The sequence below is a fragment of the Manduca sexta genome, chromosome 13 (genome assembly GCF_014839805.1).
Source record: "Manduca sexta isolate Smith_Timp_Sample1 chromosome 13, JHU_Msex_v1.0, whole genome shotgun sequence".
Taxonomy (NCBI): Eukaryota; Metazoa; Arthropoda; class Insecta; order Lepidoptera; family Sphingidae; genus Manduca; species Manduca sexta.
Window position 1 is genome coordinate 6124326 of NC_051127.1, and position 20326 is coordinate 6144651.

General features: G+C 40.2%; 3 protein-coding genes across 8 annotated transcripts; all 3 read left to right on the top strand.

Annotated features, from left to right (window-relative positions):
* The first annotated feature begins 1349 nt into the window (after positions 1-1349).
* Positions 1350-3627, top strand: LOC119189243 (transcription termination factor 2-like). The gene is made up of 4 exons (XM_037438358.1): positions 1350-1544; positions 1896-2070; positions 2591-2753; positions 3516-3627. The coding sequence occupies exons 1-4, from the start codon at positions 1437-1439 to the stop codon at positions 3517-3519; spliced, it is 450 nt and encodes a 149-aa protein (XP_037294255.1). The 5' UTR covers positions 1350-1436; the 3' UTR covers positions 3520-3627.
* A 7136-nt stretch (positions 3628-10763) lies between these two features.
* Positions 10764-12274, top strand: LOC115449675. Its single transcript, XM_030177554.2, has 2 exons — positions 10764-10975; positions 11806-12274. The coding sequence occupies exons 1-2, from the start codon at positions 10873-10875 to the stop codon at positions 12108-12110; spliced, it is 408 nt and encodes a 135-aa protein (XP_030033414.1). The 5' UTR covers positions 10764-10872; the 3' UTR covers positions 12111-12274.
* A 385-nt stretch (positions 12275-12659) lies between these two features.
* LOC115449332 (RNA-binding protein lark) lies at positions 12660-19867 on the top strand. Of its 6 annotated transcripts, none has more exons than XR_005112284.1 (6): positions 12660-12884; positions 12964-13529; positions 14887-15153; positions 15484-15552; positions 17468-19520; positions 19736-19867. XR_005112284.1 is itself a non-coding variant. In XM_037438145.1 (6 exons), exons 1-5 carry the CDS (start codon positions 12876-12878, stop codon positions 16311-16313), a joined length of 927 nt encoding a protein of 308 aa, XP_037294042.1. In that variant the 5' UTR covers positions 12660-12875; the 3' UTR covers positions 16314-16328; positions 19736-19867. The 6 variants fall into 6 exon arrangements, 5 of the variants coding, with proteins under 5 accessions (XP_037294042.1, XP_037294041.1, XP_037294039.1 ...); XM_037438145.1 differs by lacking the exon at positions 17468-19520 and adding an exon at positions 16298-16328; XM_037438144.1 differs by lacking the exon at positions 19736-19867 and adding an exon at positions 16298-16328 and having other exon boundaries at positions 17468-17902.
* The last annotated feature ends 459 nt before the right edge of the window (positions 19868-20326 follow it).

A 20326-nucleotide genomic window follows, 5' to 3' on the forward strand; every position in this document is an offset into this window, starting at 1 on the left:
ATATATTTTCATTTTCAAGATCGATCCAAAACCGTTGTATTAGGCACTTATTTATATCGACAACAAAAAATTTAACATTTCAGATGTGGAAGAAATGGATCGATAATAAGAGCTTGGGCGGGCAGGAGCGGCTGAGTACCGTGATGCGGTGCCTGCTCCTGCGCAGGACCAAGCAGCAGCTGCAGCAGCGAGGACAGTTGTCGTGTCTGCCTGAACGTGACACCCACCAGCGACACGTCACGCTCACCAAGCAGGAGATGAACGTCTACCAAAAGGTATATTATGGACAGTTGATGATGAATCCCCAACATGGGATGCGAACCTAAGACACCAATGCGATAGCATACCGCACAAGCAATATAACAATGACATCGCTCCTACCTTTACCCATCACTTTTTTTTATATCTCAAATTTGTAGTTCACTTTGAAGTCGCCACCGGAAAACTTGCTTTCTATATACTACACACGTAAACAAACGCTAGTTGCAACTTCACAGCTAACTTAACGATTGATAGATTTCCAATAAATACAAAACTGTTTCCTCTCCAGGTGTTGGTGTTCTCCAAGACGCTGTTCGCTCAGTTTCTTCACCAGCGCGCGGAGAAGAACTCGGATGCGCTCGGCGTCATTCAGCCCGACAAGGAGAGCGACTACAACAAGATGCACAAGAAAATGATCGCCTTTGCAAGGTAATATACCGTGAAATAGGGGAATAGCACTTAGAAGGTGGAACAGAGAAAAGAACGAAACTCATATTGAGCTTTATTCCCAGTTAGATAAAGCAACTTTTTTACGAGCATGGCAAAGTGACATTGCACTTGATGGTAAGCAGAGTGGGGTCTAGATTATCTGACAATATTTACTGACTCGTTTTTGTTCTTTATTATTATTAAACATTTACGTTGTATAAATTATATACACAGAAAGAATTATTTAAATACGGTAATAAATTAACAGTTATGGAGTCTTAATTTCGGTAGAAGGGGTAAATCGAGAAACAGAAAAGAGGAGAAATTCTCATGGCGAATTATTTAGCTATGTAGATTTTCTGAGGACGTTTTATTATTTTAAAGCGAGCGATAATCGATATACAATCCACACGTAACTGCGGAAGGTCAGAGGGTTTCCGTAGTATTGTAACCTCTTTATCCAGGTGTGTGCTATGGGTTAAAACCTGCGGACCTTCATCTCGGTAGTATGTACCATCATTCTCAAATAGGTTATCCCATATTTAACTTGACACGCACTTGCAGCACTGCAGTCATGCGATAATACAACTATTCAACCTAAGCAGTAATTTGGCAGATTATGCCCTTGGAACTTGAATATTTATATTTTATGCCCTTAAGGTGCCAAACCAGTAAAATCCCACGAGATCCTGGTACTCCTGTTACGTCTGCGGCAAGTTTGCTGCCACTGTGGACTCATAGCGGCCATGCTCGACGAGGAGGGCGCCGGCGAGGTGGAGGAGGACCCTGCAGGGAAGGACCTCCTCGCCGAACTGAACAAGCTATCACTCGAGGACTCCGCCAAGAAGAGAAGGGTGAGTAGCAGTAGAGGCTGTGGGCTGATGGTATGCATAGTGGTGATGGTATCGCCATTTGTTGTGAAGTTGCCTGCTGTTGCTTATGGTATACTGTGGAAACCCACTCATACACTATTACGCATTAAATTTTATTAGCTGATAGTATGGACATGTTTAAACTTTAGTGCTATGTGAAGTCCAAAATGGTCCAATAGTTTAAATTTAGCAATTGTCTTTTATATCCAGGGTTACCTGTACACGATTGACTGTATATACAATACGCCACAACTTATATATACGCAAATTTACCACTAGAATTCCATTTTCAGTCACCAAACTGAATTAATAAATTTTACCTCTTTTATGCAGAGTGGTCAAAATCACGAGCCTGAGGAAGAGGAGGGACCTGAGGAGGGCACCACGGCAGCCGAGGCGATCAGATCCGTGCTGTCGCCAAACAACCCGGTGTTCGAGCTGGACAAGCCCTCGTCCAAGATACAGGCTGTCATGCAGTGCCTTAATGAGAACGTGTTTGTTAACAAAGGTGAGTTTAAAGTCTACCTTTTGCAGGTGAGATAGCGATCACCTTTTATAACTTTCGATAGGTAGAGGCGCATGCCTTTTGGTTTAGAACCTGTGGACGTTCATGTTGGCAGTCTATTCCACTCTCAATTAGGTTTTTTTAATACAGACCCCACAGTTCACACCGGGGGACAAGCGAATGGGATACTACGAACCCCACGGCTTAACGACTGCGAGGCCCTGGCGGAAGAGAGGGAGAAATAGGGGAAAGAAGTGGGAAGGAAGAGGAAGTAATAGGATGGGCGGAGAGAAAGGGAGGTGAATTGTTCTACGAGTCTCTGTCAGACCCCCATGTGAACTTGCAACCATGGGGGTGTAGGCATCACCTATAGTGTGCCTAGGTCCGCGACATAATGTCCCCCGTGCATGGGCGTGCATTCGGTGTGGAGACCGAGCGCACAAGAATTGCCTCGGGGGGGTCTCAATTAGGTTATCTAGGCTCGTTCCCAAGGTAATAGTATAATCCAACGTGTATTGTGCAGGTCACAAGGCGGTGGTGGTGTCGCAGTGGACGTCGGTGCTGCGGCTGGTGGAGCGCGAGCTGGTGCGCGTGCGCGTGCGGTGCGTGACGCTGAGCGGCGCCGTGCCCGTGCCCGCGCCCCGCCGCTCATCAACGCCATCAACGATCCCAACTCCGATGTTAGGGTACGTTGTATACATTGTGCAGGCAGCAGGACACAAGGCGGCGGTGGTGTCGCAGTGGACGTCGGTGCTGCGGCTGGTGGAGCGCGAGCTGGTGCGCGTGCGCGTGCGGTGCGTGACGCTGAGCGGCGCCGTGCCCGTGCCCGCGCGCCCGCCGCTCATCAACGCCATCAACGATCCCAACTCCGATGTTAGGGTACGTTGTATACATTGTGCAGGCAGCAGGACACAAGGCGGCGGTGGTGTCGCAGTGGACGTCGGTGCTGCGGCTGGTGGAGCGCGAGCTGGTGCGCGTGCGCGTGCGGTGCGTGACGCTGAGCGGCGCCGTGCCCGTGCCCGCGCGCCCGCCGCTCATCAACGCCATCAACGATCCCAACTCCGATGTTAGGGTACGTTGTATACATTGTGCAGGCAGCAGGACACAAGGCGGCGGTGGTGTCGCAGTGGACGTCGGTGCTGCGGCTGGTGCGCGTGCGCATGCGGCGAGCGTGTACGCTTATATACGGGTTTATTTGTGAATAATATACACTCAGACTCAAATCTAGCTGAAATTTAAAACTTCGTATCTCCTGTAGATGCAATATTTTTTTGCGTGAAAATATCTTGTTTAGGAAACAAAGACTATAGGCGATATGTGGATTTGAATTTATGATATTTTATAGCTATTAAAACAAAAAATTACTTTCATGACCTATTATTAAATTAGCCTTTAGTCATTTATTTTAATATCACACCTAATTTCAAATTTTTTCCTCAAACCCATAGGTGATGCTACTATCCTTATGCGCGGGCGGTGTCGGTTTGAATCTGTGCGGGGCAAACCACCTGTTGTTACTGGACCCCCATTGGAACCCACAGCTGGAGGAGCAGGCGCAGGACCGCATCTACCGCGTGGGACAAACCAAGCACGTGCACATATACAGGTAAGTAACTATATAGGTATACATCTAAGCATATCATAAAATCATAGATTTTCCATGCTATATTAATACTAATATTAGCCCTGTATGATATCCACTGTTGGACACAGGCCTCTACTACTGAGGGATTAGGCCTTAGTCCACTACGCAATCCTATGTCGGATTGACAGATTTCATATACACTCAAAAAATTTATAGAGAAATTCTCAAATATGCAAAAAATACTAAAACCCGGTATGAATAATAAATGGAATATAAAACAATTTTTTTAAAATTGTTATTCGTACGCATATCGCGCAAAAGCCACTCATTGAATTCAGAATGTAATTACTGAAAGTTTGAAGCTTAATTATAAGTAACATTTAGTGTTCTTTCATCAAATCCGAGCCATAGAATTAAGTTATAAAATTTTTAAGTATAAGAAATCATGCAACCAGGCGGCGCGCCGTTCGCACCGATAGTAACTCGACACAAACAAATTTGCGTTTTATAAAACTCGTTAAAACGTTTATTTGCCTCAAACATACCAACCCCGTTATTTTAGTAAGGCTAAATAAAAGGGCCTAATGGCTCGCATCCTCTCGCATCATGGGACGGAACACACTTGGCGAAAAGTGGATGCCCTGGTTACGCCTCTGCATACACCTTTGGGGATAAATACACAATGTGTGTGTGTTTAAATAAAAACCAAAAATCCGAAAAGACTCTAGAATATTCTCAGTCTGCACTCGCAGTTACATTATATTAATGTAAGTGATGACAACCGATAGAAGTATTCATTATGCGGTCGAGGCGAGCGACGCGACTATTTTGCGATAAAGGTAAGATATTATTTTGGTTCGAGGGCGTCCCTAGGTAATAAGGAATCGTAGCAGTTTCATTGAAGACGTTATTATACACTAGCGACCCGCCCCGGCTTCGCACGGATGCAATGCTGATACTAAATACACTACAGAAAAACTGTGAACGTTGTATATAAAAACATAGCGGTCCGCTCCGGCTTCTCACGGTTATAACATAACAAAATAACAGTATTTCTCCACTATTTAATGGATGTTATTATACATATAAACCTTCCTCTTGAATCACTCTATCTAATAAAGAAAAACCGCATCAAAATCCGTTGCGTAGTTTTAAAGATTTAAGCATACAAAGGGACATGGGGACAGAGAAAGCGACTTTGTTTTATACTATGTAGTGATCATTTCACGCACGAAGAAGCCCACTGCGATCCCTAATCCTTTGCAGTGTGTGTGCGCAAGGTAGCAATAGAGGTAGCATAGAGCACACGCACACTACGATGGATAGCATCCAAGCTGAAGGTTGGATCAGTCCCCTTTCCCACTCAAAGAGTCGTGCGGCGCGTCTTCGTGGGTTGAATAATCTATAATTGTCGTTTTCAAGAAACGATCTTAATCTCAATCTTTAATCCAATTCCGAGAATGAACCAATTGAACTAACCCTTTGGTAACAAAAAAACCTTTGTTTTAAAATTTACTTTTTCCATAATGCTGTATAATAAAGATGTTCTTTCGCCTCTCAAAGGCGCCGGAAGACGTGGCACGAAAGCTCGTAAACAGATTTCCTTATGTGACGTGTCGGTGTAATTCAGTGGAACGCGCCAATTTTCCTGCGGCGTGCCGACGACGTGATAATTTCCATCGCATCCGTTGCGCGGTGACCACGAGCTGTGTTTTAGTGAGACTCTCCTTATTTAAGTTTGTACGATGTATTTGCTAAATACATTATTTATTTGGTTCGGGGATAAAGAGTATAAGTATACATGAATATAAGTAATAAAACAGATATAAAATAAAACAATTCATAGACGTGTTACTAAGAGGGAGTAGATCTATTTTCGGTAATAGAATTTAGATTTCAGAGTTGATTCTCTATTTGGACCTCACTCCGTTTACTCTCAGGTGCAGTCTGGTTACTTTACTGTGCCAATTAAAATAACAGTACAGCCTACGCAGCAAACATTCTGAAAACTAAATTTAAACTAAGTTTTAATTTAAAGCAGTCTCTGTTAAAACAGTCACATTCGCATTATATTATTTAAAACGTAATAATAATCTACCTATCCTGTTTTACGTACCGTCATATTTATAGTCGATTCGGATTGCGAACTGAAATGCTTCTATCTAATAATAATAAACGTTTCAGTAACCTTCTGTCCCATCTGGATAAACGCCATTTACGAAAATACATCGTTGATGGATACAAATAATAGCTTTGAATGCTTTACGCCTCAAATTAAATGAATGATCTAATAGGTTTTGTACATTATTTAATATATGACGGAAAATAAAAGGAAAATATTTTTTTCTGTGAAGTAATATCGAAATTGATTGACAATAAAACCGTTAAATTTTTTTATTGTTGTGAAAAAAGTGGGTTCGTGGTAGAGCCATTCGGTGACGTCACAGTTTGCAATTTATGTTTTTGACAGCTCCCCTTCCACCAAACTTCAAAGCATTATAACATATTGCGTGGGTTTTAAAAAAGTCTTGTCCGTAAGATTTTGGATGATATTTATGATAAATGTATTGAACGAAGTAGTCAACTACCCAGTTGATGTCTTATGTGAATCTTTATAATTTTATTTAATACAATATGTATTAGAGATTTTGTTTTATAATGTTAAATTATGGTGCCCCTCACATCGGCCATTGTCATTTCGTTGTTTGAAAGTCATTGTGAAACGCACACATTAAAACCGATGCCAACTATTTTCATTGGTGTTGTGCGCGGCATTTAAAGAATTTGGCTAAAGTTTTTATATTAGTTTACGCACACACGTTCATGCTAATTGACATGATTTTTAAACAATTACAATTGCGCGTTACATGCACTCTGAGAGCGCTGTAGTCTTGTTTCTTTGTCCGTTTTTTTATGGTTTAAAAACAATATTGCGTTCGTTTCCTTATTTTATAATGTAAATTTAAGGGGCCGGAGATATTTAAGATGATCAAATTGAAGTTTATTTTACTACATAAAAAACAATTTATAAGATAGATCATATCTGCTGGTGGTAGGATATATTTTATATCCGCCCGAATAACGACCACAGTACACAGGGTGTTAGAACCGCCATAGTGGCTCACATAAATGTCGCGTTCCGGGATCAGCTTGTGTCTATTCAAAAGCCCGTAATAATTATGACGACTGTCTAGGGGTAATCATATCTCGTCAGTCAACATTCTATTGGATTCCACTCTACTTACTATCAGGTGCAGAGGGGTCACATTGTCGTCCACGTTAAAAAAAATCTCAGATTATTTCTTTCAGTATTTAAACACTGTTGTGTCCTTCCTGGCCATAATACGTACATCCAACGTCACTGGGTGATGAGTGCAATGCAGTATGACATTACCGACAGTAATTCAAAGTTCTGGATGATTACGTTCATAGCTAAGCGTGGGTTGATAGACGAGTGATACACTAATTTCGTCTTTCAGTCTATAAAAACATTTATCTGTAAAAGAGGTTGTATGTATACAAAGAGTTCTAAGATTATATAGAGCGGGCATTGGGAAGATTGTCATACAAAAATTTTGCGCTTATGTGACGGCTACTGAGTCTACAGTGAAATAGCATATCAATGTAAAATACTTCATATTTTTTCCACATGATTTTCACGTTTTTAATGCGAATATTAGCATATTTTCTGTAAATATTAATATCTAAGGACGCTGTGATATGTTGTCACACGGACATTTCAAATAACACAGCGACTTATTACCAATTAGTAATAACTTTTGGAGCAAAAATTTGGCGCTAATGTCCGGTCTATGACTAACTATATAGTTTAATGTCTTTGTATGTATATGACTTCTGTTTTCAATAAACGATTCCAAACCGTATTTTCGATTCATTGCAGAATGGACCAATCAGAACAAAGTTTTTTTTAACGTGCTTCCAAATGCCTTTGATTGGTTTCTTCTCGGGATCCGATCGGGGATTAAGATTGAGATCGTTTATTGAAAATCACCGATAATGTGGTGAAAAAAGAACTAAATTACTAGCAGATAAAGCCAACATGATAATCAGAATTTTCATTTCCGTAATAATTTGTAGTGTATATTTTAGCATGTGTATATTTGTATGTATATTATAGCTTTTTTATCTGGGAATGATATCGGACATAAATTTCAATCCGCCATTTTACGGTTTTAGCGGCGATAGCCTAGTTGGTTGTGGAACGGACTGCCGAGACGAATGTTCACAGGTTCAAATCCCAAGGGCACACACCTCTGACTTTTCGAAAAAAAAAATATGTGTGTATTCTTTATGAATTATCGCTTGCTTTAACGGTGAAGGAAAACATCGTGGAGAAACCTGCGTACCTGAGAAATTCTCTATAGGGATTTTCGAGAGTGTGTGAAGTCTACCAATCCGCACTAGGCCAGCGTGGTGGACCAAGGTCTAATCCCTCTCAGTAGTAGAGGGGGCCCGTGCCCAACGGTGGGACAGTATAAAATACAGGGCTGATATTATTATTTTTGTATGGTAATACCAACCCGTATTCTCTCATCCCCAGGTTCATGTGCGTGGACACAGTGGAGCAGGCCATCCGCAAGCTGCAGCAGGCCAAGCTGGACCTGGCAGACAACATCCTCACCGGCGCGCGGCACACCAACGCCTCCAAACTCACCATCGAGGACCTCAAAATGCTGTTCAATATGGGACCTCAGTAGATATTCATTAGACATTTCGAACTTGAGAGATTGGTAAGGACAGTGGTAGCGAACTCATGGGAGGCTCTTGACAGGTCTTTTTGCTTAAGGAGCGTATTTTTTTTTTATTCCTTGCAAGCGTTTGATCCTGGGCGGTTTCCCAATTCGCCACATCTCTTGTCAATCGACACTAGACACTACTCCGCTTACCATCAGGTGTAATAGTGGCACTAAGACATGGTTAAAACAAATACCCTAACTCTCATTTAGTCAACTCTATTATGGCTAGGAATAATATTACGCAATTATTGCATTAAAAAATTGCCCCGTCTGAATGAGCAATGGCGGAGCAATTCTTGCCCTTGTTGATTACATGAGACAGATATTATTGCCAGCAATAATTGTTCCGTCTAAATGAGGCTTTAGGGTGAGTACTGTGCCATACATTTCAGTAATTGATTTGGTGGTCCTGTTTAGGGCAGTTTGCCATCAAGCGAGGATCCTACTCATCTAAGATATTTTAATGTTCGCAGAGGTTTTACTTTGGCAGATTTCGTCTGTTGGTCATGCCCACCTGCGATACCAATAATGTTAAAATGTATATTTTTAAGTAATATGTAATTTTGCCTTGTTCGAACATAGGGGACCAAATGCAATGTTTTCTTGTGCCTTACATATTGTCCAGTGAAACAGAAGTAAAAATATGCTGTTCGAGTCCTTTAAAACAAATTATTGTAATTATTAATAATACTAACAACAGATTATTATACTTATGTATATGAAGGTACATAGATATAATGAGTTGTTTGTTGCGTATTTGAAAAAGGAACACAATATATACTTTAAAATGGCAGCCTTTACGATATTAAAATGGCGCGAGTAATTAATTACTTGTCAAATACATCACGAGAATTCAAAGCAAAGATTTACTAATGATATGCAGAGTAAAGGAGTCATATATTTTATTTCCTCGAATTTATTATAATGTAAAAGATTATCTTCCAATGCTATATTGTCTTATCACTTTTTTCAATCATCATTACCATCATTTATTCCTTCATCTGCTACCTCAATTGACATTTCCAATTATTCAAAATAACGGACTTCCTTTCTATTTTTAAGTTACAATAAAAAATAACAAAACACGACGTTAATGGCATTTAATGGTGTGTGCGTCCTCTTTTATGATAAATATGAAATAGTTTAAGAACCGAATGACCACCGCAAAACTATTTTTAAAACAGAATAAGATATTTTTATAAGAATTGTTTTATAATAAATGATTATTTGTTGATATAAAAGGTGTTTTATTGAGATTAAATTAAGCCTGAATTTTGAACAAAGGAACATACTTTTGTGTTATGAATCTGGCTCGAAGGACCACATCCAAAGGTGAGAGAAATAAAAATAAAAAAGCAACGAATTTATAAAACAAAGATACGTTAAAATTACATTGCTGTAATTTATTAGTACTAATATAAATCTAAAAGTTTTTTTGTAAAAAAAAAATATTTTCAGTGTTATCGTTTTTTTATGTTGAAGGGGGCAAACGAGGATCCGGTTCACCTGATTTTAAATGATCACCTCCGCTCACGACCGTACTTAATACCAGGGGCATAGAGATGAGTCCGGAATTTTAGGTGGGAATACGCTCTTTTTGGAAGGTCATCGGGACGTATCCGTTCGAAAATGCTGTTGGCGGCAAAAGGCTCCATAGTTTTGTAGTTCGTGGTAAAAAAAATCCGCAGAAATGTACTGTGGTCGATTGCCAACCTCCGAGGTGATGTGGATGGAATTTGGAGTTTTGCCTTTTTTTTAATACGGAGATGTAAAAATGTATGTAATTTATATTGTGATAATTCTGCCTATTTACTGTAACCTAAGCTCTAAACATAAATTCCACACTTCAAACAATGACTACAGTAGAAAATATCCTCAATTTAATTGACGTATAAAATATCTCCAAATATAAGTTCCGACTGCATTTACGAGTGTTATTCGATATCTTCACATTTAAAAGTTTCTCCAGAGTAATATTTATACATAAAACATTCATTTGGACGTAAAATGTATCTATTTGCCCACGTCGATCCGAGTGGTGTATTTCAACAATTTTAGCATCGCCTACTCGTTAATGAATCAAACTATATAGAAAATTCTCAATGAAAAATGTTTTATGTGGGCACAGTTGTGCGCGTTGATTTTACGATAGCGTAAATCGTGTAAAGATTTTTTTACACACCTGTCTATTCAAACATTTTTTTTATTTCTCGGCCCTTGATGGACGAATCTTGGCTTGGCCGCCCATGACCCTAACCTAACCAGGAAAGGTATTTCACAGCAATCCGTAGAAGTAATGACGGACAGTCATTCACCGAGACAGACATAACATGAAACTCCGCTAAAAATAAAATAGGATTCACGGCCGTCGGTAGAACTCTCGACTAGCGGGAAAGCGGCAATTACATTTCTCACTGTAAGGAGTGACATCTCGCGCGTCTTTCGATTATTATTTATTAAATTATGAGTTTTGATCGTAGGGCATGTGGGAGCCCTGCGCCCCACGTCACCAAGCGTTTGTTCACGATTATTGTGCTCCTAGTCGGACTTATATGCATATTCGGAGGTGAGGATCAATTGATTTATTTACTAACAAATGTTTACTGACGTTCCAAGTGCATGCGACCAAATTAGCTTGAAGTACATATTTTCACATCAATTTGATAGGGTTGGCAAATGTGAAACACGTTGTGGAATGCACCTGTGCAATGTAGTCGTGATTGTTACATGTTCTATCTTATATTTGCTTTGATATGAATTTTATTTAATAGTGTAGTGTGACCGCATTCAATCGGTATTTGAAGTAAAGCGCTAATGACATGATAACAAAACCGAAAGTAAAAAATTTACACTCTTCTGATCTAGTCATTAATTTTTATTCGCGTAGGTGTGACTTAAAAACCGGCATAGGTATTTTACATTCCTAAGAAAATCTAGAAAATCATTTGTATTCGTTGGTTGTTTGCTGACGAATGCTGGCTACTTTTTTTTAAATACTCATTAAATCTTAAGAACATTGTGGAATTCTGAGTGTTGTTCGACATTTTTTTTTAATTTGCTTACCAGCAACTGTAATACAAAATGCTCCCAGACTCCAGCAATAGGGTAGACAAAGAGTACGAGGGTGTCAACAGCCTATCAGCTTAGGAAACTCTCAGAGATAACTGGAATATTACTGGGCTGCATTCAGGCATAAATACCTCTAGCTGAAAAAAACCCCAAGCAAATTTATTTTACTTCTGTTTAGTGGCGTAGAATGGGGTTTCGTCACCCCCTATTTTGAAGTTGGCATTACCTAGGGCGACGCTCTGGGTGAGAGCAAAAAAGGTCCTCGATTTTAATTATAAGCAATAAAAGGCTGTGAACCCCTGCTTACAATATCATCGCTTTTTTCAGGCTACCTTTTAGGAAGAATGGCGCGAAAGGAAGTGAAACGACCTAACGAACTTCTTACGTATAACTTGACAGCGGCTGCAGACAATTTGTATAAAAAATCTAAAAGGATAACGCCCAAGGTTATCCACCACAACGACCCTGACAAAATACGGACACGATTATCAGAAATATTCAACTGCATCGATTGTGGCACCATAAACAAATATAATCTATCCGAATATGTGAGAAATTCTATCAACTTTCAAGTGACCAAATTACTAAAATCTATATCTAATGCAACCTTGTATTTAGATGCGTTAACTTGATATTGATACTAACACTAAAGGGTAATATACCATGACTTAAACTGGACCATTGGGACTGTATAATTAATTTATAGAATAAGTTGTGTTTTAATAAATTGTGATGTGGTTTTTATGTCTGATTTTAGATTGTAATTTAAAATTAAATATTCAAAATATGTGTACAATTGTAGTGTTTTATTTAGTATTTTTACTCATATTTTAGAATTGGTAGTGATACTTACATAATAAAGTTTTAAAAAATTTAAAAGTCCATGAAACGAAATATTTATATGATGTAAAGCTTATATATAATTCAAAACAAACTTGAAATAAGCTTGAATCCCATTTTCCTGTCGTTTTATATATATATATACGGTTGGATCAGTTAGTTTATATTTTAAACATGGATTTAAAATTAGGATTTTTACTTATGACTATGTAAATAATAATCTATAAATATAACATATTGGTATAGTCTTATGACTAATATAAGATTTATTTTGTTTTTAACTAAATAATTGAATTAAGAATTTAGTAAGATTTCCGAACGATTTTTTAAAATTATTGGCTGTTTAGTTAACGCAATAGTTTCGGCCAATCACCGTGTAGCCACAACAAAAAACATAAGCGCGCCAATCGGAAGGCCAACTGGGAGCGTCGCTTCTTGTCACTCTTCCGGTCCGCCATTTTATTGCGGTTTAGAGGTTGTTTGCGGTGTGCAGGGATATTTTTCAAAGTTATATGAATTAAAATTAAAATAGATATAAGTGACGAACATTTAAGAGAATGGTGCCGGTAAGTGATTATTCGATATAATTCATAGTTATGCAAGAATAAAGAATCGAAATGTTATGTGACTTTTCCATCTCCGCAGCAAACCAAAGTGTTCGTCGGCAGCCTGCCGCAGGGCTCCAAACCTGACGAGCTCCGTAAGCTTTTCGAACGGTTTGGCGTCGTGACAGAATGTGATATCATGAACCGCTGCGGGTTCGTTCACATGCAAACCGAGGAGCAGGCAACGGCCGCCATCCGCGGCCTTAACAATACATCTTTCAACGGCGGCGTGATCTCAGTGGAGCGCGGCCGCATCAAGGAGCGCGGACAGCGCGGCGGCGGCCGAGGCGGGCGCGGAGGCATGCGTGGCGGCATGGACCGGCGCGGCGGCGGGCCCATGCGGGGTGCGCCGGGGCCCGGCCGTGACGCGCCCTACATGCGGGACGCGCGGCCCATGGGACACATGCGGGGCCACATGGGCGGCGGCATGGGCGCACGTAACGGCATGCCGTACGAGCGCGGACCTGAGCGTCCCCCGCCGCCGGCCGCGTCCTATGACGACCGGTACGGAGGCTACGGCGGCGAGGACCGGCGCGGGTTCGCGCTGATGGACCGCGGCCCACGAGACCCGTATGCCGCACCTGCGCCCATGTACCCTGATGACAGGTAAATGGCAGACTATTATGATGTTTAATCGTAAAGTTTTGTATCCTGAAGGACATTGCGGGTGTATGTAAAAATACCATACATGTTAGTGTTATCTCACATCCTTAAGTATCTTGTTAAATTAACAGAATGATGACTCACAATATTATGTACTCACATTACTCATAAGTCAAATCTATTAGCAGTTTGTACATTCCAAGATATTCTTGGATGTTCTCTGGTTACATAAGATAGTCATGCATGAGAACTAGTTTTATGTAATGTTGAGTAGGACATACAAGAGGCGGTACATTTGTCCGGGACATGACGTCAAAATGTAAGAGTGGCTCAAAATTATATATTGTACTACTTCAAATTTTATGTCGCGGCAGTCGCGTTACTTATTCTCCATCTCTGGTAAACTGTAGGACGAAGACAATGAGGTAGAGAACCGCATGCTACAAATTGCAATAGGACGTTATTTTACAATGGACATTACATTACGGCGTTTCGAGTCGCAAGAGAGAGGGAAATATTTTGAGGGTTAACATTACAAAATACTGTAAGATACGCATTGAAACGCCGAGCCTCACTACGCCTCGCCTCATTTGAAGTAGGACGTTGTACCGGCTCAATGCTAAAAAGAGGCTACTCTTACAAACTCTTTTTTATGTCATGTCCTACCCAACTCTAGTTTTATGGCACTCTACAGTAATATTTTTATTTCATCACTGTTTTATTCAGGATCAAAAATAGCAATTCTAGATGATATTTTAAAGAATATTTTTTATTATAATTATGTTTTCCTCGTGGCTCAGCTTTTATTGGTCAGTTTATGGTTAATAATGATTAAGGGTAATGACCCTTCCTCATTAGTAGTCAGGTAAAAAGTAACCTATTTGTTGAAATTTTATATTCTCTAACTCTAGTCAAGGAAAGGGTTTAATTAATAAAAAACATTACTTACATTTTATTTCAATACATTATGAAATCTTCTTATTTATTTATTTAACTTTATACAGACTCATTGTATCATTGTGTAACTAAATGTAATTTGTAAAAATATCTATCAGCTTACCTTTTAATAAGGTTATGATGAAATGAAGCAGGTGTACATAAATTAAGTAGGTATAATACATCAATTTCGGGATTTTGAGTCAGCATAGGCTTGTTTGTTGAATTTTGGTTTGGTTGTCAGAGTAGTAGTAGATTTTGAAAAGAGCAACATCAGAGTTTCTTGCCTGTTCTTCTCTGGAAGAACTGCTTTTCAAACTGGTGGTACAGTTTATATTGATGGAATCTAAATAATGTATACCATTTTACAGATTCAAATAAATCATTTCATTTCATAGTAATATCTGTGAATAATATGTAACAGCAGGTACTCGAACCACATCTCCGTGGTGGAGGGCAGCCGTCGCGGGTACAGCGCGGGCATGGGCGAGGAGCTGGCGTACGACGAGCGGCGGCTGTACGACGAGCGCGACGTGCTGGAGCGGCGCTCGCGCGGGCCCGTGCCGCACGCGCCGCACGCCGCGCACGCGCCGCACGCCGGCTACGAGCGCGCGCCGCCGCGCCCGCCGCCCGCGCCGCAGCCCGACATGTACAGCCGCCGCGAGCCCATGTACGCGCCGCAAGACAACCTGTACGTACTGCACCTCTACCTGCCTCCCGTACCACAATGCTCTAAATTCCTGGTTTTTTAATCTCTAGTCGGGCAAAGTGTTCACTTTTTCTGGTCAGTATCAGGTCTGAATTTTCCTACCTGTCACGTCATGAGAGGGAACACACTTGGTGAAAAGTGAGTGCCCTGGTTGCACACATGCCTGCCACTTCAGGGCTAAAGGTTCAATGTTTGTTACTGTTCATTTAAAGTACCTAAGTAGAAGTTTAATCTAGTGTTAATACAGGCAAAAGCTACTGAGAATTTATACCATACTACATACAAATATTAACAAAGATTTTTTGTTGGCAGGCGCGGCCCGGCCGGCCCCGCGGGTTACGACAGAGACCCCTATGCACAACAGTATCCACCCATGGGACGGTAAGTTGCACAGCACACTCATGTCATGTATCAGCTGCCAGCGGGTAAATGTACCAAATGTCGGATAATACTAGTGCTTTCCTGTTACATCTTATGATTAACTTGAAGTAAATCTGAAGATATGAGTCTTTCCATCATTCCAATTCCAATCCATTTAATTTTAGAATCACTGTGTGATTATTCTTGATCTGTACAGATACATTTACCCTATAATTCATGTCACAGTTGTATAAAGTAGGCACATCTCTTTGATACTAGTTTTGTAATAAATTCCACACTATGGGCTGTATTAATAGATTCAACTCTTTTACGCTCTGAAGGGCGATATCAGTTAAGAAGTTCTCAAATTAAAGTCAGCATCTTATGTTCGTCATTATTTAATAAACGGATATCAAGAACATCTCAAACGACACCCTTAAGTCAAAGCATATGACAGACTTTGATATCTGAGTTATGTTTAGTAAACAACACGGACAACTGAGAACAAGCTCTTAAGCAACAACTTGAGTTTTTATTAAATAGTACAACATTATCTCTTGAGATCCTACTCAAATGTGAGATTGATTCATTAATGCTGCCCTATAAGCCTGAACAAAACTGGGACATTACTTTCTGTACCAATAAGACCATCAAGTTTAATGATTATGATTAACAGTTATATATACATTGCTCTGTTGCTTCACTCACAAACTATTTGAGTCTGTGCTGTGTTTGTATAAGCCGGTAATATTTCTTGCATGCAAAGCCACGGAGCAGCGTGAAGCGTCGTCGCTAAGGTATGCAATTTGTATTAAACCATTTTTGATAACTTTTTCGATTGCATATTTTCCGTCCAATATTGTTTGTCTTGAGATAACGGCGTACAAAGTATGACACATAATCTAAAATCTGCCCAATCATTGATAAAAGTGCGATTTAAACAGATTTACACAAATATATACCTTTTTTCCTAAAGAGGAGTTAAATAAATTTTATTCTATTACATACGGTGTAACAGGAAGTATTTGGATATTAAATCAATAGCAAGATGTTGGTTTACTCCCTGGCAGCTACGTGCTGTTACGTATGTCAGTGTAACATTTTATGTCTAATGACTGAAAATTATACTCGGTTTAATAAAACGCTTTAACAAGCAAACCCGTTATGTAATAAGACAAACGTGTTTTTTTTTTATAATAATGAAATGAAATTTCTACATAACAGTATGTAATAGCATCACATAAAATTGCGATTTGATATATTTTTAGGAATAAATCACGCGATATCTCGCACGTATTGAACGTGGATCCAACAAATTCTAGTGATAGTGATATCGCGTTAAAATATTATCTGCTGTAGAAATTTCAATTTCGAGGCACAAATTTTTTGTATAATTTTGTTGTGCCTTCTTACACAAACGTCGACTGTCACGCAGATAACTGGGACGCCTCTTAGGTTATAGTGAGATAGACGCGCGGTACAACTACACGCTGGAATGTAAACTCGATGCGTATCTTTTTCGTTCAGATTGCGGAACATACGTAAATAAAACCTACCTACGTTAGCTGTCATGGCAGTTCGAATAAACATTGACTGATGTATATAAATTAAGACAATTTAGTGGAAACGGTAAGCAGGATCTGATAATTCGCTTCGGATTTTAAAATGCGCAGCAACCGTCGAATTATAGTCCCTGATATGATGTTCTTTAAAAAGCTACAATTGTGTCGGCGTAATACGATGTATGATAAGTAGGTAGTGTAAGACCGCCTGCAGGTGTGTACGCCGAGAGACAGGGTCCCATGACAGTTAGCGTATTGGTGAATCACTATGAGCTAAGGCGGTGTCGAGACCGGTTGCTAGTGTGGTCGCGTGAGGCGTGTGAGGCGTGAGGCTTGTGAGGCGCGCGGGCTGACGCAGCGTTGTTTGTACGTAGCGGGGGCGGAGCGCCGCGCGGTAGGGAGCTGGCCGGAGGCATGGGCCCGCGCCGCTACTAGCGCCGCCACTGGCGCCAGTACTGTCCACCACTAGCGCCGCGCCGGACCTAGACATAAGTAGCATAAGTCGACGTGACACGAACAAATGTAGCCGTTAGTCGTGCGAACTGCGACGCCGCGCCGCGACGCTCGGCTCCTTCCGTACCGTGTTGTAATATTGTAAGTCTCGGATTGGATGCAATTATGACGATCACTATACATTAATAAACGAGGACAAATCAAACGGAACGATTTCATTTTGGACCCGATGGTGTGATGTGTTGTACGACCATGATACTCTATCCATGTTGTATATCGACATCCCTAATTGTTAAGATCCATTTTATTTAAGCTGTAAATTCATTTTTTAGATTAAATTTATAATTTATAGATTATTTTATCTTTCATTAACCATCCCGGCACTAAATTATTTTGGATGCATGACCTTCTTTGTCCCTGCCAGCTTCTCTCTGCTTCTTCTGTGGTTGCGGTACATTTGATGAAAATATTGTTTTATTGCAGGACTTTTCTATACAGGCCTGACTTAGGGTCGGCTTGTATTCTCAGATTTTATATTTATCAAAGAGTATCTGAAATACAATCTGTGAAGGGGTGCGTTCACTGGGCAGTGCGTTTGCTTCAATAATGAAGGAAATAAACGTAAAATATTCAATTTTACGTATTTCAAGTATATATCATATAATTTAGGGATGAGGCGTTTAAAACCATTGGCAGTAAAAAAATCTTATGCGGAATTCCTTTACAATAATTGCATGAGAATTAATTATAATATCTTAAATAGGGTTTCACGGTAAATCGCGATCTCAGTATAACAAGTAATCATTACGCAGGTAAATAAATAAAAAGGCCCTATTTACATGATTGAGCACGCATAGACCACGCTGTCTCGCATGATATATCGTTTAATCACGATTAACAGCCGTTTTCAACAGTCGATCCCAATCTCAATCTTTAATCCTATTCCGAGAATGAACCAATCAAAATTACTCGTATTGGTAAACATGTCAAAAACACTTTGTTCTGATTGGTTCATTTTTGGTATCATTTATTGATAATGGTGGTAAATCACGATATCGAATTATTGGTTGTTAGATCAGAAGATTTTAAACCAAATCTTTTTTTAATTACTACATCATCTCACTGCCAAGTCGGTGTTAGAGAACCTTCGTATGTTCGATAATACGGGCTTCGTTTAATTTTATGTGGCCCTTTCGGATGGAATAGACGTAAATAGCGGCTGCATGTTTATAAAGAAAATAAAAATACATGCGTACACTCCTATCGTACGAATATTTATATTTTAACTCAACATGGAACGCACCCCATAATCACTGGACAGGTATTTTTTATTTATTGGATAAGATTGCAGAGTTTGGTGAAAGCAGATGATCAGTGCGTCAGATTACGTCAGCGGTGTCAGGCGACAGGTCTAAGTATGACCAAAGTTATGTCACGACTCACGACTCTCGGCGATACTGGCGTACAGCAAAGGTGAATGTTATATACGAGCGGTGCACGTCCCCACTGCCACGAACATGCACACTATACTGAACCATGGCCTACTTGATCCAGAAATATGATGAATTTGAGTGATTATAAAACGTATTGAACTGTGCTCGACCGCAGCGGTCTCGGCTACTCAACTTGTGGCAGACGTGATGCTCGATTCGAAACAGAGCCGCAAAAGTACTGGGTTTTGCTCTATGGATATAAATATAATTTTGTATACATTTGATATGAACACTTACGTTACGAAACACAGTTTCGGATTGCGTATTTGTGCAATGGAGTATGTGCGGAGCGAGGCTGGCGCACATCCAGTAGGCGATTCGGCTTGCTCTATGCTAATCTCGGTTCTCGAGTGAACCAGCAGTGCGTGCGAGTACTTACAGTTATTAGCGGCGCGACGTTCGGGCGGGCGGCGATGCGTTCTCGGTATCGGCGATGTCGCATACGTTAGGCGGCGGCGGCGAGGGCGCGGCGGCACACACTGTAAGTACGCGTGAGCAATCGAGATACACGGCATGCTACCGTCTCGCCAGCGAGCGTTGCACATGACGTGGTCACTAAACGTCAACGTTGCGATGTGTACGATCATTAGAACGTTCTAAAGCTGATGCAGATTGCGCGTTAAAATTCATATAAATCGATACATTCATGACGGAAGTACTTGTGATAAAATTTTAACGCATTTCTCGTATCCGCAGGTACTACGGACCAAGTTGATGGACTCGTCTCGTGATGGGAGGCTCAAGATATTATACAACGCCGGAAGGCGGCTAGTCAGTTCTGATAAGAAGTCGGAGGAGTTTGTCGTATGAATAAAAGCTATGATTAAAGTGTCTTGTTTTATTTATAAAACCCCACGAAAACATCGAGTGTATCCAGAAAACGCCAATAAAGTTAGTAATTACTGCCTGATGGTTGGAAACGTATGAACCTCAATGGTTTGCGACAGATAGATACTACTACTACGTTTCGAACATTCACTGTTCACCTGATTTGAACTGATATCTATTCAAACTGACTAGTTTGGTCAATATTGACAGCTTGTGGTTTGCTCATGATATAGAAACTCGAGTCTAAGTGTAAACTTTGATTTGAATAAAAAATATTATTCAAATAAGTAAAATTATTTGTTTTCAAGTGAATAAATAGGTTATCACAGTGAAATTTTGGCTGTCATTTTAGTTCAGAATTTGAACAAATAGTTTATTATGGATGTTCGTGTATAGAATATACGTCAATGGACACGTTTCATTACGTGTGATGTAATTTCTATAGGTTCATGGGACTTT

Bases quoted from the DNA above. Each gene is read 5' to 3' on its own strand.
- LOC119189243 (XM_037438358.1), top strand. From the start codon at position 1,437: ATGCTCGACGAGGAGGGCGCCGGCGAGGTGGAGGAGGACCCTGCAGGG. The intron at 1,545-1,895 runs GTGAGTAGCAGT...TCTTTTATGCAG, and splicing joins ACTCCGCCAAGAAGAGAAGG to AGTGGTCAAAATCACGAGCC. The intron at 2,071-2,590 runs GTGAGTTTAAAG...TGTATTGTGCAG, and splicing joins GAACGTGTTTGTTAACAAAG to GTCACAAGGCGGTGGTGGTG.
- LOC115449675 (XM_030177554.2), top strand. From the start codon at position 10,873: ATGAGTTTTGATCGTAGGGCATGTGGGAGCCCTGCGCCCCACGTCACC. The intron at 10,976-11,805 runs GTGAGGATCAAT...CGCTTTTTTCAG, and splicing joins ACTTATATGCATATTCGGAG to GCTACCTTTTAGGAAGAATG.
- LOC115449332 (XM_037438141.1), top strand. The intron at 13,530-14,889 runs GTAAATGGCAGA...ATGTAACAGCAG, and splicing joins CCCATGTACCCTGATGACAG to GTACTCGAACCACATCTCCG. The intron at 15,553-17,467 runs GTAAGTTGCACA...GTTTGTACGTAG, and splicing joins CAGTATCCACCCATGGGACG to CGGGGGCGGAGCGCCGCGCG.